The 13936-nt window shown below is 46.2% G+C and overlaps 1 protein-coding gene and 1 pseudogene across 1 annotated transcript in view; both read right to left on the bottom strand.

Moving 5' to 3' along the window:
* The window catches only part of LOC105003822, a 163345-nt pseudogene extending 151270 nt beyond the window's left edge, over positions 1-12075 (bottom strand).
* Positions 11110-13936, bottom strand: part of GLI2 (GLI family zinc finger 2) — a 265521-nt gene continuing 262694 nt past the window's right edge. Inside the window, exon 17 of the mRNA XM_010861267.1 lies at positions 11110-13931. Coding sequence (XP_010859569.1) covers positions 12902-13931 — 1030 coding nt within the window. The 3' untranslated portion in view covers positions 11110-12901. The remainder of the gene's footprint in view (positions 13932-13936) is intronic.

Raw genomic sequence — 13936 nt, 5'->3', positions numbered from 1 at the left:
ATCCAGTGCCTCATGGGGTCCTGGGGCATCATGGTGAAAAGTGAACAGATTCTGGATATTCTCTGAAGTTAGAGCCAAAAGGATTTCAAGATATGAGAGAAATGCAACAGCCAGGGATGACCGCAAGGCTGCCCAGTCTAGTGGCAATCAGGAGCACTGGCCACAGTTTCCATGCCCCTTCCTGGAGATGTTCCTTCCCAGCCTGTGTGCTGGGGAACCCTCCCCAAACCCGCCAGCTCTGGTTCTTCACCATTTCTTGCTGTCCCTTCTAGACTCTCTGGCAGCCTCAGCCTCTTGGTTCTGACCCTTGATTGCTGGGGTTTCATAAGACTCTCTTCCCGGCTCTCTACCCCCTGAGGCTCCATGTTACCCCAGGTAACTTCAGCCTCCAACATGTGATTGACTCACAAGCCATCATCATAGCCCCTACTTTCCTCTGAGTTCCAGACTCATCCATCCTAACACCTCTTAGGGCTCTCTCTGGGATGTGTGCAGAGCACACTTACTCAACACATGCAAATCTGAACTCCTGGTGCCCCCATTCTGCCCTGCCCCACGCTGTCTCCACCCATCACAGTGGCCCTTGCACAATCCTTCATCTCTCAGGGCAGGTGGGTCAGTAACTGGGACAGCTTCTAAAGCCTCCATCTGTCACTACTCACATGGAACCCTCCACCAAGTCCTCTGGATTTCACCTCCTAAGTAGTCCTTGGGTCCCCCACCATCGTCCATCTCCAACATCATCCCTTCCTGGTCGCCTCTAATCGCCAGATGCCTGGGTTCTTGTGTGGCCTTGTACATCCTGCCAAGCTGGGCCAAGTTTTCACCAGGCAAGTCTTAGGACCTGTGCCCTTGCCACTCTAGCGTTTCTGGTGCTCTTAGGATGCGACAGAAAAAAGAAAAAACAAACATTTTCCCCAAATCTGTGCCTTGTCTTTCATTCTCTTAATGGCGTCTCTTGCTGAAACACATTTTTCATGTTGATAATGCCCAGTTACTCAGTTTTCTCTTTTATGGGTCATGTTTTATCATGTGTATAAGAATTCTTTGCCTAACTTCAGGCCTCCAAGATCTTTTTCCTAAAAACTTTATGATTTTTGAATTTTGTATTTATATACTGTATTTTGAGGTAATTTTTTTAATGAGGTTTAGATGAAGGTTTTCTTTTTTTTTCAGTCTATGGATATTTAGTAGTTTCAATACCACTGGTTGAAAAAATTACCATTTCTCCACTGAATTGTCTTTTGTTCTTTGTCAAAAATCAATTGATCCTATTTGTATGGGTTTATTTCTGTATCCTCTGTTCCAGGGATTGCCTGAATATTTTCTGTGAAGGGCTGCATGGTAAATATTTTATGATTTGTTGGCCATATAGTCTCTGTCTCATATCCTTAAATAAACCCAACCCTTTAAAAATGTAAAAACTGTGCCAGTACTATACTGTCTTGATTACTGTAGTGAAGGGTACCCTCTTACACTGTTGGTGGGAATATAAATTGATACAGCCACTATGGAAAGAAGTATGGAAGTTCTTTAAAAAACTAAAAATAGAGTTATACCATATGATTCAGCAATTTCACTCCTGGGCTTATATATGGATAAAACTGTAATTCAAAAAGGTACATGCACCCCAATGTTCATAGCAACACTATTTACAATAGCCAGGACATGGAAGCAACCAAATGTCCATTGACAGATGAATGGATAAAGAAAATATGGTACATATATACAATGGAATATTATTCAACCATAAGAAGGAATGAAATTGGGTCATTTGTAGAGATATGGAAGGACCTAGAGACTGTCATACAGGGAGTAGTAAGATAGAAAGAGAAAAACAAATAATTATATATTTAATGTATATACGTGGAATCTAGAAAAATGATACAGATGGATGTATTTGCAAAGCAGAATTAGAGACACAGATATGAGAACAAATATATGGATACCAAGGGGAAAAAGTATGGGTGGGAGGAATTGGGAGACTGGGGTTGACATGTATACACTATTGATAATATGTATAAAATAGATAACTAATGAGAACCTACTATATAGCACAGGGAACTCTACCCAATGCTCTGTGGTGACTTAAATGGGAAGGAAGTCCAAAAACAGAGGAGATGCTTGTGTATGTATGACTGATTCATTTCACTATGCAGTAGAAACGAACCCACCATTGTAAAAAGACTATACTCCAGTAAAAATATAAAAACTATTCTTAGCTCACAGTTCATACAAAACAGTTCTCAGGGCAGCTTTTCTCTTTGGGTTGTATCTTGCAGACTCTGGCTCTGTCCAGTCGATTGATCTGCGTGTTTCTGTCACCAATATCACACTATCTTATCCATAGCAGCTTTATAGTTAAGTCTTAAAATCTGGTGGGATGAGTGCTCCAACTTTATTGTCTGTCTTTTAATTGATGCTTTTAGGCCACTTTCATTTTATGTAATTATTGATATGTTTGGACTCAGTTCTACCGTTTTATGTTTTGCTGTCTTTGTTTTGTCTTTCCTGCCTTCCGTTGGGCTATTGGGCCCTTCTGAGGATTTCATTTCAATTTCTCTATGGTGTTTCTGCACACATCACTTTGTATAGTTTGTGTGTTTATTAATTGTACCAAGAAAGACAATACACATGCTGAACTTTGTTTCCTGACAATACTTTACCACTTCAAGTGGAATGTTGTTATCTAGCCCCGTAAGTCCCGTAACCGCTTCCTTCTTCAAGACACATTTGTCTTACCACATATGCGTGTGTGCTCAGTTGCTCAGTCGTGTCTGGCTTTTCGTGATCCTATGGACTGTAGTCCACAGGGCCTCTCTGTCCTTGGAATTTTCCAGGCAAGAATACTGTAGTGGGTTGCCATTTCCTCCTCCAGGGGATCTGCCTGACCCAGGGATTGAACTCATGTCTCCTGAGTCTCCTACATTGCAGGCATATTCTTTACTGCTGAGCCATTGGCGAAGCCCACGTACATACTTTGAAAGCCCTCACTGCTTCAGCTGTTAAATACAGTAAATCCACTACATACAAATGAGTTTCATTGAGATCATATTTGTAAGTCCAGTTTGTTTATAAGTCCAACAAAGTTAGCCTAGGTAGCCAATGAACACAGTTAGCTGTATAGTACTGTATTATAATAGGTTTATAATACTTTTTACACAAATAATGCATAAGAAACCAACAGACACACAAAACAAAAACATTTTAATCTTACAGTACACTACCCTGAAAAGCACAATAGTACAGTACAGTATAGTACAGTATAAACAGCTGGCACACAGGGGCTGAGTGAACAGGCAAGAAGAGTTACTGACTGGGGGAGGAAGAGGAAGTGGGAGAGGGTAAAGAGGAAGAAATGTCAGCAGTAGGAGACGGAGGGCAAGATGCAATTTCACTTGTGCTTGATGTTGATGGCATAGCCTCTGGTATATTGCTGGATTTAATTCTATCTACCCTTTAAAAAAATGATCCAGTGATGTCTGTGTAGTAGTTCTTTTTTTCTCATCATATGACATGTTAGCACTGGATTACCACAAGCTTCATGTACCATTCTACATTCGGGTCATTTGTCTCAAAAACTAACATTGCCTCCTCAAATAAAAAAGACCCCCTTGCAGTTTCCTGCATCGTGAATCTCTTTAGTTCTTCAGTTACTTCTTCCTCTTGTTTCTCTTCATCCTTTCTCTGGGCCTCTGGTTCCATCAGGTCTTCATTACTAAGCTCCTTGTGTTGCACGGCAAGGAGTCCAATGAAGTGCTCCTCTTCCAGATCTAGCTCCAGCTACTCACTGAAGATCAGTAAGTTGCTGATGATATCTTTGGAATCCTCATCCACGTTCTCAAATCCATGACAATCATGAAAAAGCTGCAGATATAGGTTCTTCCAAACCCCATTCATGGTGACAACTGTAAACTCACACCAAGCAAATCACTATTTCTTATGGCCTTTTAGATGTTATAGTCTTTCCAAAATTGTAAGGTTGTTCTTGATTCATCACTCACCTTTACAGCTTGACCAAAAGTGTGACATAAATAGTATTTTCTGAAAGTTGCTATAACTTCCTGTTCCATACGTTGGATAAGCAATGTAGTATTCCATGGCAGATACATTACTTTGACTTTGTGATGATGGTCATCCATGCGTGAGGGATGGCCCAGAGTACTGTCGAGCAGCAAAAGAATGTTAAATAGGACATCCTTCTCCAAGCTATGTTTTCTCTACCTCCTGGATAAAATGGTGGAAAAACTAGTCCTGGAAAATGACCTGTGTAACCCAGGCTTTGGGGTCACTCTTCCACACAACAGGAAGAGAGCCCTCGGCTGTTTTCAAGGACTCTTGGGTTCTCTGAATGATAAACTAAGAGAGGCTTAAGCTTCATATTGCTGGAAGCATTGCCACCATACAACAGAGTTAGTCTATCTTTTGATGGTTTATAGCCTGATTCCAACTTTCCTACTTACTGATGTAACTTTGGTCTGGCATCCTCTTCCAGTACAGTCCCATCTCATCCACATTCAAAATCTTCCCAGATAAATACACAACTTCATCAGTAATTTAAGTGTTTCAGGAAATTTCCCAGCAGCTACCGTATCTGCACTCACTGCCTTGACACTGACATTTATGTTGTGAAGTTTGGTTCTAGTCTTGAACCAATGAAACCAACCATGGCTGGCATTAAAATTTGCACCCTCTGAGTCATTGCCATGTTTCTTCTTCAAGTCTTCATAAAGGCTTTTAGCTTTCTTTTGAATCAGTATTAAGCTGAGTGGCACTCAACTCTGATGTTGATCCTGCATCCACACGCTGGGAAGTTTCTCCATCTTCTCCATCACTTTTCTAGGTTTCTTTGATATTATTGCCAACATCATTGGCACAGCAGACTTACATGTCCCATGATCTTGTCCTTGTTCTTTAGACCTGTGCCGACTGTTGAACAATTCATGTTATAAGAATGAGCGACACCTACCACCTTTTCACCTCGCTCCACTCTCTCAATTATTTCCACTTTTTTTTTCAGTGGTTATTGCTTAGCGCTTCTGGACATCTTGGGCTTGAAATAAAGATTCCGTACTGCTGTCCTCTGTACACTACTGTACACTGAAGTACACAAAAGCATGACCACATGTAGAGGATACACGCACATGACAATATACACCAGATACATGAAATTATCGTCAGTAATTGGACATGCAAAAGCAGGTTTGCATCTTTGAAAGTCTGCAACTTGAAAGTTTGTATGTAGGGGACTTACTATTTATTTTAAAGAACTCAGGAGGGAAGAATGTCCCACTGTATTTATCCAGATATCGTTTCTATTCCTCTTCCCTCCTTCCTGATGCTCCATTTTCTTTTTATATCATTTCCTTTCTACCTTTAGAGCAGACCTGCTGACAATGAATTTCTCTTCCTTTTCCTTCATCTAAGAGTATTACTTTCATCCCTGAAAGATATTTTAATGGATACAGAGTTCTGTATTGACAGTTCTTTTCTTTCAACATTTAAAAAATATTTCACTTACTTCTGGCCTCCATGGTTTCTGATGAGACGTTTCCAATCCCCTCAGACAACTTCCTACTCATCTTCTAAACCTGGATCAGGTCTTATTTCTCATTCAAACTATGCTGATTTAATGGGCCCCCTCCCTGCACCATCACAAGCCCATCACACCTTCCTAAGTGTGATGTCATCACACACATCACTCTACTTGTAGTGATACAATCACACGTGGGCTCGCACACTTGTTTTTGCTCATTTTCATCAGCTGAGGGGTGGAGGAGAAAGGAGCAGAGGGAGGAAGGGAGGGAGGGAAAAGGAAGGAAGGAGGGAAGAGAAGAGAAAGGGGAAGATGAAGAGGAAGAAGGAGAAGGATAAAGAGGAGGAGGAGGGGATGAAGGGGAAAGAGAAGGAGAAGAAGAAATAAGAGGAGAGGAGAAGAAGGAGGAGATTAAGGAGACAGTGAAGACTGATCACCTTTCAGGAACCTCAGATGACCTCTGAATTCAGAGGATGTTTCTGAACCTGAACTAATGCATGAACTTGGGGCCCCTCCAAGGAAGAAAGTCAGTTTACAACCATGTAGCAAGTCTTTCACACCTACCCAGTTGCAGGAAATTTCCAGGTGGTTCAGGGAGCTGTTGATGAGGCCTTATATGTTGCTGTGGGCTTCTCCATGCATCCCTCCGTCACTGGACTCTTTTTCAGCAGACTTCAGTGCCTGCACTCAGAGGAAATATGCTTCAGTAATAAATTTTCTGGAATCAAAGCAGGCCAGTGGAGTGCATTTTTGAAGTTGGAAGGGCCCATCAGAGACCCTCAGGTCACAGTCATGAGACAGTCTCATTTCTTTTACTGTGAGACCATGGCCCAAGGCCTTTGGTCTCTGTTCAGCCTCCAGCTGCCAGATTTCCTCTTCTTTTTCTTCCTTCTTCCCCCACCCCAATCTATTTAAAAAGCAAACCCCATTACCTCTTAATGACAACTTCACTGTTTCTATAGCTTAATCTCTTTGAAGCCTCATTTCAAATAAATTCTGAATGGGCTACTCACAAGGTCCAGTTTCTATCCATTTGTCAAAGTTCAGTTCACGTCTCCCTCTATGAAGCTTTCTAGAACCACTGGATTTGGAACTAAACTCAGCAGAAATAATCAAAACCACTTATGGCTTCTCATGGGCTGAATCAGACACAGCTCATCCTTCAAAGAACTCACAGACCACCAGGGCCAGAAAGAAGGGAAGGACTGGAGAGTACATATGGGCTATGCCTGTGTTATTAGTGCCGGGGGAGCCAGCTTGCTAGATGACCACTAAACTAGATGACCAAGGTAGCCATGGCACCCTGGACTCACAAGTTCTCTGTGAAACCAATCCCGAAACTGGTTTTGTGGACTTAGAACCTTAGAAAAGATCTCTAGGTGTATCGGGCTATTGGCAACTCACAGGATATCAGTATGCTGCCAGGCACACTGGTAAATGTTTAACGACCAGCTCCCTGGAGTTGAGGGCAGGAAGCCCTGATTAATAGTGTTTGCTGGTTTCCATGGTGTAAATTCTCCCAACACGGCCAGTGTCAAATGATCACTGTAAATGTTCGGGACATGGATAGTTTCACTGACCAGTGGGATAGTCGTAAATTGTCCCAAAAGTATTTGTGTAAATTGCTCTGAGCCTGCTTTTCAGATTTATATTTTAACAAGCAAAGGAAAGTAAAAAAATTTAAAAAAATCTGAGGCAGCCCACTGCAAATTTCATCTGCCTGTGAAATGAGGTATCAGATTTTTAAAAATTACTTGCAAAACTGGGTTAAAAATATCAAGCCTATATAATAAATCATTTTCAAATCATTTTAGTACCAATCATTCTACAACTTTCAGTTTTGAACCTGGCATTTTGGAGACAGGAAAAAGTGAGGACCTGACTTGATGTCAGTTTGTTGTTTTTCAGTCGCTAAACGTGTGTGACTCCTTGCAGCCCCATGGACGGCAGCACGCCAGGTTCCTCTGTCCGTGGGATTCTCCAGGCAAGAATACTGGAGTGGGTTGCCATGCCTTCTTCCAGGGGATCTACCTGACCCAGGGATTGAATACACATCTTCGAATCCTCGGCAGGCAGGGTCTTTACCAATAATGCCCCTTGGGAAAAGCTTCCATACATTTTCCTTAACCATAAACAAAAGTTATTGGTTGGGAAGAAAAGTACATCTTAGGATCAGAAGCTGGCTGTGGCACCGCACTGGTTACAGGGTAACAATGAATGACTCCACTCTGCTCCCCTTTTGGATTTAGAGCCAACAGAGATACAGAGTCAGGAGAGAGATGGAGGTCCAATTCAGGCTTATTATTAATATGATCAAGGTTGGTCTGATGTGGTAGGTTGGATAATTGTTCAGATACTGATCTGCAATAATTCTGCAGGAGGCATGCATTCCCGATTCCATTGATTTGGGGCTCAGTCATGTGACTGGCCTTCTGCTCCTAGCCTAGGTCATAAGTGACCTCCTCTGTGTTCATGTGCCCTTTGGAACTTGTGCCATTGCCATATCCAAGCAATGCTCTGGGCCCAGAGGAGAAGGCCCGGGGGCAAAGCTGAGCTGCCATCTGAGGCAACCCCTCAGCTGACTCGCAGACTCCCAAGCTAAACAACTGCTGGGTGTTTTGTGTTTCAGGACTTCTGTGCTTAGCAGACAGTGTTACCATGCTTCTTCAGAAATTGGTACCCAGAATGGGAGGCTGTTTGCACAAGTTCTAAAATATGGAGCATCGGTTTGGTACAGGGCAGTGAGGACACTTAGAGGAGGTTGGAAACATGGCAAGAAAAATAGTGACTTGGATGGTGTGGTGAAGAAACAGTCGGTAAAAGGATTGCCTATGGTCTTCTGGGAGGGAGAAAATGTTCTTGTGAATTTGTGGAATTTGGAAGGCTGGTTTCCAGGCAGAATATTATAAACAGCATCTTCTTTGAGCTGTAAATGATAAGGAACCACAAGTAAGAGATGAGTTCAGAAAGGAACCAGCCAGCGTAAAGCAGAATTTAGAAAAGAAAATGATCACTCATCTCTTATCTCTTTGGGCTCTCAAAGATGTTCAAATGAAGCTCTGGTCCACCGCTAAGAGACTAGGGCAGTGCCTGTGAGACATGGCCTCAGAGCAAAGATGAAGTCTAGGGTGTGTCCTTGAACTTATGGTCCTTGAAAGGAATAAGGTGACTCTTGAATAGCCCTTCAGTGACAATGAGGTGCCTAGACATAGCCTGATGTGGGGTGTCAGTAATCAGTGTAGAGATGCCCATTGATAAAGGAATTATGGGTGTGGCTTTGGTGCACAGAGTAGACCGGAATCAAATACCAAAACCCACCATGTTTAAGAGAGTTGAGTGGGCAAATGTATTGTAACCATGGAGTATATTAAGTTTGCTTGACACATAAAGTACCTCAAGCTCTCAACCCTCTTCAGGCAGGAAGAGGTTGAAGAATTACTCTGCTCCCCAAGAAGGCACACTTTTCAGTGCCCTCTTTAGAAGTGGAAATATTGATGGAAAAACAAAGAACACTCCAACATGGATGTCAGAGCAAAGAATAGTAGACCAGAGAACATTCCATCGCAGGGTAAGATCACTGGTGATGTTTGCCCAGCACAACTTCAGAGGCCATGGACCAGCGGCTGAGACAGGAGCAGAACCCGCAGTGATTTTAAGCCTGGGCCACTCTGTGTGCTGAGCGTGTGCATGTGCCTGGGGGACAGAGAAGCTCTGTTTTTAGGTTAGAACAAATGGAGACCACATGATCCCAGACTTTGAGCCTGACGATTGACTAGAGAGACCTCTGGGGTCTTGGGTGAGTCTGTTCTACATGTGGGAGGGATTTGAGTGCGGAGGGTGGACTGGGGATGACTGTACTATTGCTGAGAAATAGTCACTCTATCCCTCTTATTCCTATGGAAGGACACTTCCCATCCCTGATACGGGTTTGCCACATGACCTGCTTTTGCCAGAATGAGGTGAATGTGATGGTGCACTCATTCTGAGCAGAGGCTTGAGAAGGACTCACATTTTTCTGCTTGCTCTCCCATGCTCCTGCCATCACTACGAGAAGGCAATGCCCAGGCCAGTGTCCTGACCAGGGAGGAAGATGAGGGTCACGTGGAGCAGCTCCAAGCTGCCCCCGCCCAGCTGGCTGGATGAGCTGCTCCCAGCTGAGCTGCAGAGCCACCCAGCCCAGCCCAATGGGGATCAGCCAACCGTCAGTGAAGCCAGATTCATGAATGAAATAGACGCTGTTCCCTGGTGCTAAGGCTTTGTGGGTATGGTCATGCAGCATGATCGTGGCCGAAGTTAAGAGACACAGAGCACATGGCTGAGTTGAATGGCCTCAGTGGACTTCTTAATACTGTAGCTCATCTAGTCTCAGGCAGCATTGAATTCCTGGCCTCTCCCTGCCCCCAAAGCAGGGCACAGCTGCCTCCGGGGACTCAGCATGTGATGTAGAAGAGATGAGAGGCCTGAAGATGATGGGCTTTGAGAGCAGAGGAAAGGGCTCAGCCGTCTGTGCTCCGTTCCTCCTCCTGAGGGCACAGTCCGCTAAATTCCTGGGGCGGGACTCAGCTGTAATCTTTCCACCATGAGGATACGGCCAGAGATGCAATGGCTCCCTAACACATAGTGAAGACTCAGGGACACCCCCAGAAAGAAAACATGTTGAATTCCCTTCCCCTCAGGGATTTCCTATACTTGATATTATTCTGAGCATCCGTGACATCCCTCAGAACTCGTTTTCAGCTGAGTGTTTCAGGCAGCTTTGGGAACTCTCCGAGCTGGGTGCCAAGGTTTCTCTCCTAGAGCAGAAGGCGTTAAGGGGCCCGGGCTGGGATACCAGAGGCCAGCCTAACTGGCTCTATAGAAGGTGCTGTCTACTTCTTTCAACCCCATGCTGGGTTGTCCCCTCCCAGTTCCAGAATTCATCCCACGCCCCAGTGGTTCCCCTCACTGATCCCCCTGAGACACATGGCTGTAGCTCAATTGCTTCAGTGGCAGCCTGCTGGATCGCCAGACCTGGGTAACTCTGTGCACCTGCCAGGCCCTCCCCCGAGGGCTCAGCGTCCCTGCATGTGGCTGCTCCCCATGGGCTCCTTTGCCCGTGGCCAGCTGCTGGGTATCCAGGGCTTCATCAGCCTGCCTGATTCTGCTTTGGCACCAGAGGACAGGGGGCTGCCTGTCTTCCTCTCCCTGCCTCCCACAACTCAAGTGTGCTCATCCAACTGCCTGGCCAAGAGGGGCTTCTGACATCAGGACGGCCTGAGACCAGTGCTGCCTCTCAGTCAGCAAACCAACTTAGATGTTCCAACCACCTGGCTGGAAGAACAGCAAGATGTTCCCTCTACAACGTCAAATCCTGCTCACCCCCCCGCCCCGCCTCCCACTGCCTCCACCCTGAGACAACAGACAGCCAGTAAATGCCCCAGCGTTAAACATTTCCTGGCAAAGGGGGGACAGTCAATTTTGATGCTGCTGAGAAAAAAATACAGCCTCATTTCTGTTTAAATGCACTGAATTTACTGCTCAGGTTTTCATTAACTAATGTCAAGAAAGAAGCAGACAGACCAAATAAATTATGAAAAAATTACTTTTTTTTTTAATGTACAAAAAACGACTTATTTACAAGTTGAGTATGTCATCTCAATTCATAGCATGTAGAAAAAGCTAAAAATGTTTTGGAGATATAAATCTGACCGGATGATGCACCTACGGTATTTTCAGGGACGCCGTCTTCTGTACAGATTATATACAAACTGGGAACGGCCAGTGAAATCCTAGCCCAGGGAAAGAACATGCACCACACAGAGCACAGACCCCTGGAGGTGTCTCAGGGCTGTCATTTGAACTTGACCATGTCTTTGAACCCTGACAAAGCACTTGCTGTTCTGGGGTGTAGAGGCCCAGGTCAGGTTTTGGCCATGTTCTGGTTGAAGCCAGGCTCATAGTCAGAGTCAAGTTCATAGTGATGCAGGTGGATTCAGCAAGGTTGCCACAAATTCAACATGAGAAAGGTGCCGAGTGTATGTGAACGTGTGTAGTGGGGAGGATGCATCCATTCACCCTCCCATATGTTTGGGAACAATGTCTTCTGATGCCAGTTCCAAATTCCATTTCCAGGTGGGGCTTGGTCAACACTGAACAGGAAAATTCAGAGATGGTCCCTCAGAGTCCCAAGAATCAACCCCTTCAAAATCCCACCCCTGCCCAAAATACCATGCATATCATTACTCTCTGTGAAATGATCAGGTGGGCGGAGGGAACAGAGACCAGAAGATACCAGGACTGCATGTTGTAGCTTGGGGTCAGTCAGGGGGCTGCTGGTGAGTGGACAGCATGGCCTGGAGGAATGTGGGCAAAGGCTGCCATCAAGCCCCACAGTTTTCCACCATAAGGTGGGTGGACAGTGCATTGGAGAAACAGGGTTGGGTAAACATGTGACTTCCTCTTCCTACTGGGAGACTTCCAGGGCGGCCTGAGGCTGGGCCCCCAGTGTGCTCTTTACCCAGGCCCCTCTTCATCACACACTTCAGCTCACCTTGGTCCATCCCTAACCCCCAGCAGCCCCGAGGTATTTAGAAATGTGTTCTTTTCAGGAAGGGCTACATTCTACATGCATGAACACTGTAAACATGGTCTGGAGAGGCCTGGGCAGCTTCTGGGCTTGCCCTGAGTATTATACTGTTTTCTTTCCTTTTTTGGGCAATGTTTTCATACTGTACTCATCCATATACACTTGGACAGTCAGCCAGCCGCAAACTTGGCTTTGCAGGGTAGAGACACCAGCTCTACCAAACCCATAAGGATGTGCTTCCAAACCATCCAGGTAAAAAAAAAAGTTTCCCCCTCCACAGCAAGGGATGTCAGAGGCTTCAACAATTAAGCTTCACAGAAGAATTCCCGTGGGCCAGGAATTCCTTTACCTTGCAGGCACCGGAGCAAGAAACTTATCTTCCTGGATTGGGATATCTGGTATGGCTTTTGGATGATTCAAACCCAAATGTGGTTCCTCTCACCTCTTTCCATGTGTGCTTGGAATGCCCTGGGCCAATGTTATCCCTCGTTAGCCAAATGACAGAGGTGACAAAGCCAGACACCCATAAACACCAGAGGCTGTGAAGCACTGTGTAAACGAGTCCTGTATCCCTGCCTTGCCTTTTCCGTGGAGACTTTTGAGAGTTCCAAAAGATTATCTAAAGGAAGACCAGACGGGATGCACACAAACCTGCCCTTAAAGCATCTGTGGTCTGAACCAGCCACTGGCCAAACTCCCTCAGACCTATTTAATACTTTTTGCGGAAAAAGGTAAAACAGATAAAAGCACCGTGCCCTGGGAAGTGATGGTCCTTCCAAGTTCGCTCAGTGCCAGGGGCCTTAGGTCATCATGTTCAAGAACTTGCTCTCCTCGGCCAGGCTGGTGAGCATGGAGCTCATGTCCCCCACGGCCATGTTGCTGATACCGGCGGGGATGGAGGGCAGAGTCAGGGAGCTGCGTGGGGTGGTGAGGCGGGAGGAGCTCTGGGAGAGGCCGTGGAGGAGGCTGGGGCTCAGGGCGCCAGAAAGCAAGCTGGAGTGATCACTGTCATCCATGATGGCATCAAAATCAATCTGGGGTGCCTCAAGTAGCTGGGAGTCCACAGTGCTGGACACCTGGTTGACCCCCGGCGAGGGCAAGGCCTGGGGCTGTGTTGGCTGGGGTCGCAGGGCTTGGCAGCCGGCCTGGTTCTCAGGGCCTCCGTTCTGCTCGTACATGTGGATCTGGCCATAGTAGTAGAGCATGCTGTGGTCCTGGGTCCCACCTGTGTCCTGTGGGGGTGGCTGAGGGGGTAGGGACAACATGCTGCCCATTGTCCCCTTGGGTACAGACTCTGTCATCTCCTGGTTGGCTGACATAGCAGCCACGGCATGGCCAGTTGCCCTGGCATAGGCTAGCTGCTGCCCTGCACGTACCCCGCGGTGGCGGCCGGCAGGGCCAGGCTCTGGGGGTGGCCGGGGTTGCATTAGGCCAAAGCTAGATCCAGCTGCCCCCATTGTGCCCTGCTGGGGCTCCATGAAACTAGGTTGGTGGGAAGGTACCAGGTTGGGGCCTTGGTGGTAGCCCTCCTGGCTCATGGTGGTCACCAGGTGATGACTCTGCTGTGAGTAGTTCTGTGCTGGATGAGGTGGTGGCATCCCGGCCAGGCTGGAATTGGGCATGCCGAGCTCCCTGTGGCTGTTGCCCATCATGGTGGGGTCAGGAGCAACTTCCATTTGCTGGGGGAGCCCCAGGTGGCCTGGCTTGGTTGCCATGTTGCTGCAAGAGGAGGGGAATTGGTTCAGGGTCCCACCCATGGTGCTCAGCTGGGGGTGGGCTTGGCCGTAGCCGGGGTGGGGGTTCACTGCAGCAGTCATGTTGGGACACTGGCTGCC

The sequence above is a fragment of the Bison bison genome, unplaced genomic scaffold (assembly GCF_000754665.1).
Source record: "Bison bison bison isolate TAMUID 2011002044 unplaced genomic scaffold, Bison_UMD1.0 scf7180017864471, whole genome shotgun sequence".
Lineage (NCBI taxonomy): Eukaryota > Metazoa > Chordata > Mammalia > Artiodactyla > Bovidae > Bison > Bison bison.
This window is presented reverse-complemented; position numbering and strand designations above follow the sequence as displayed.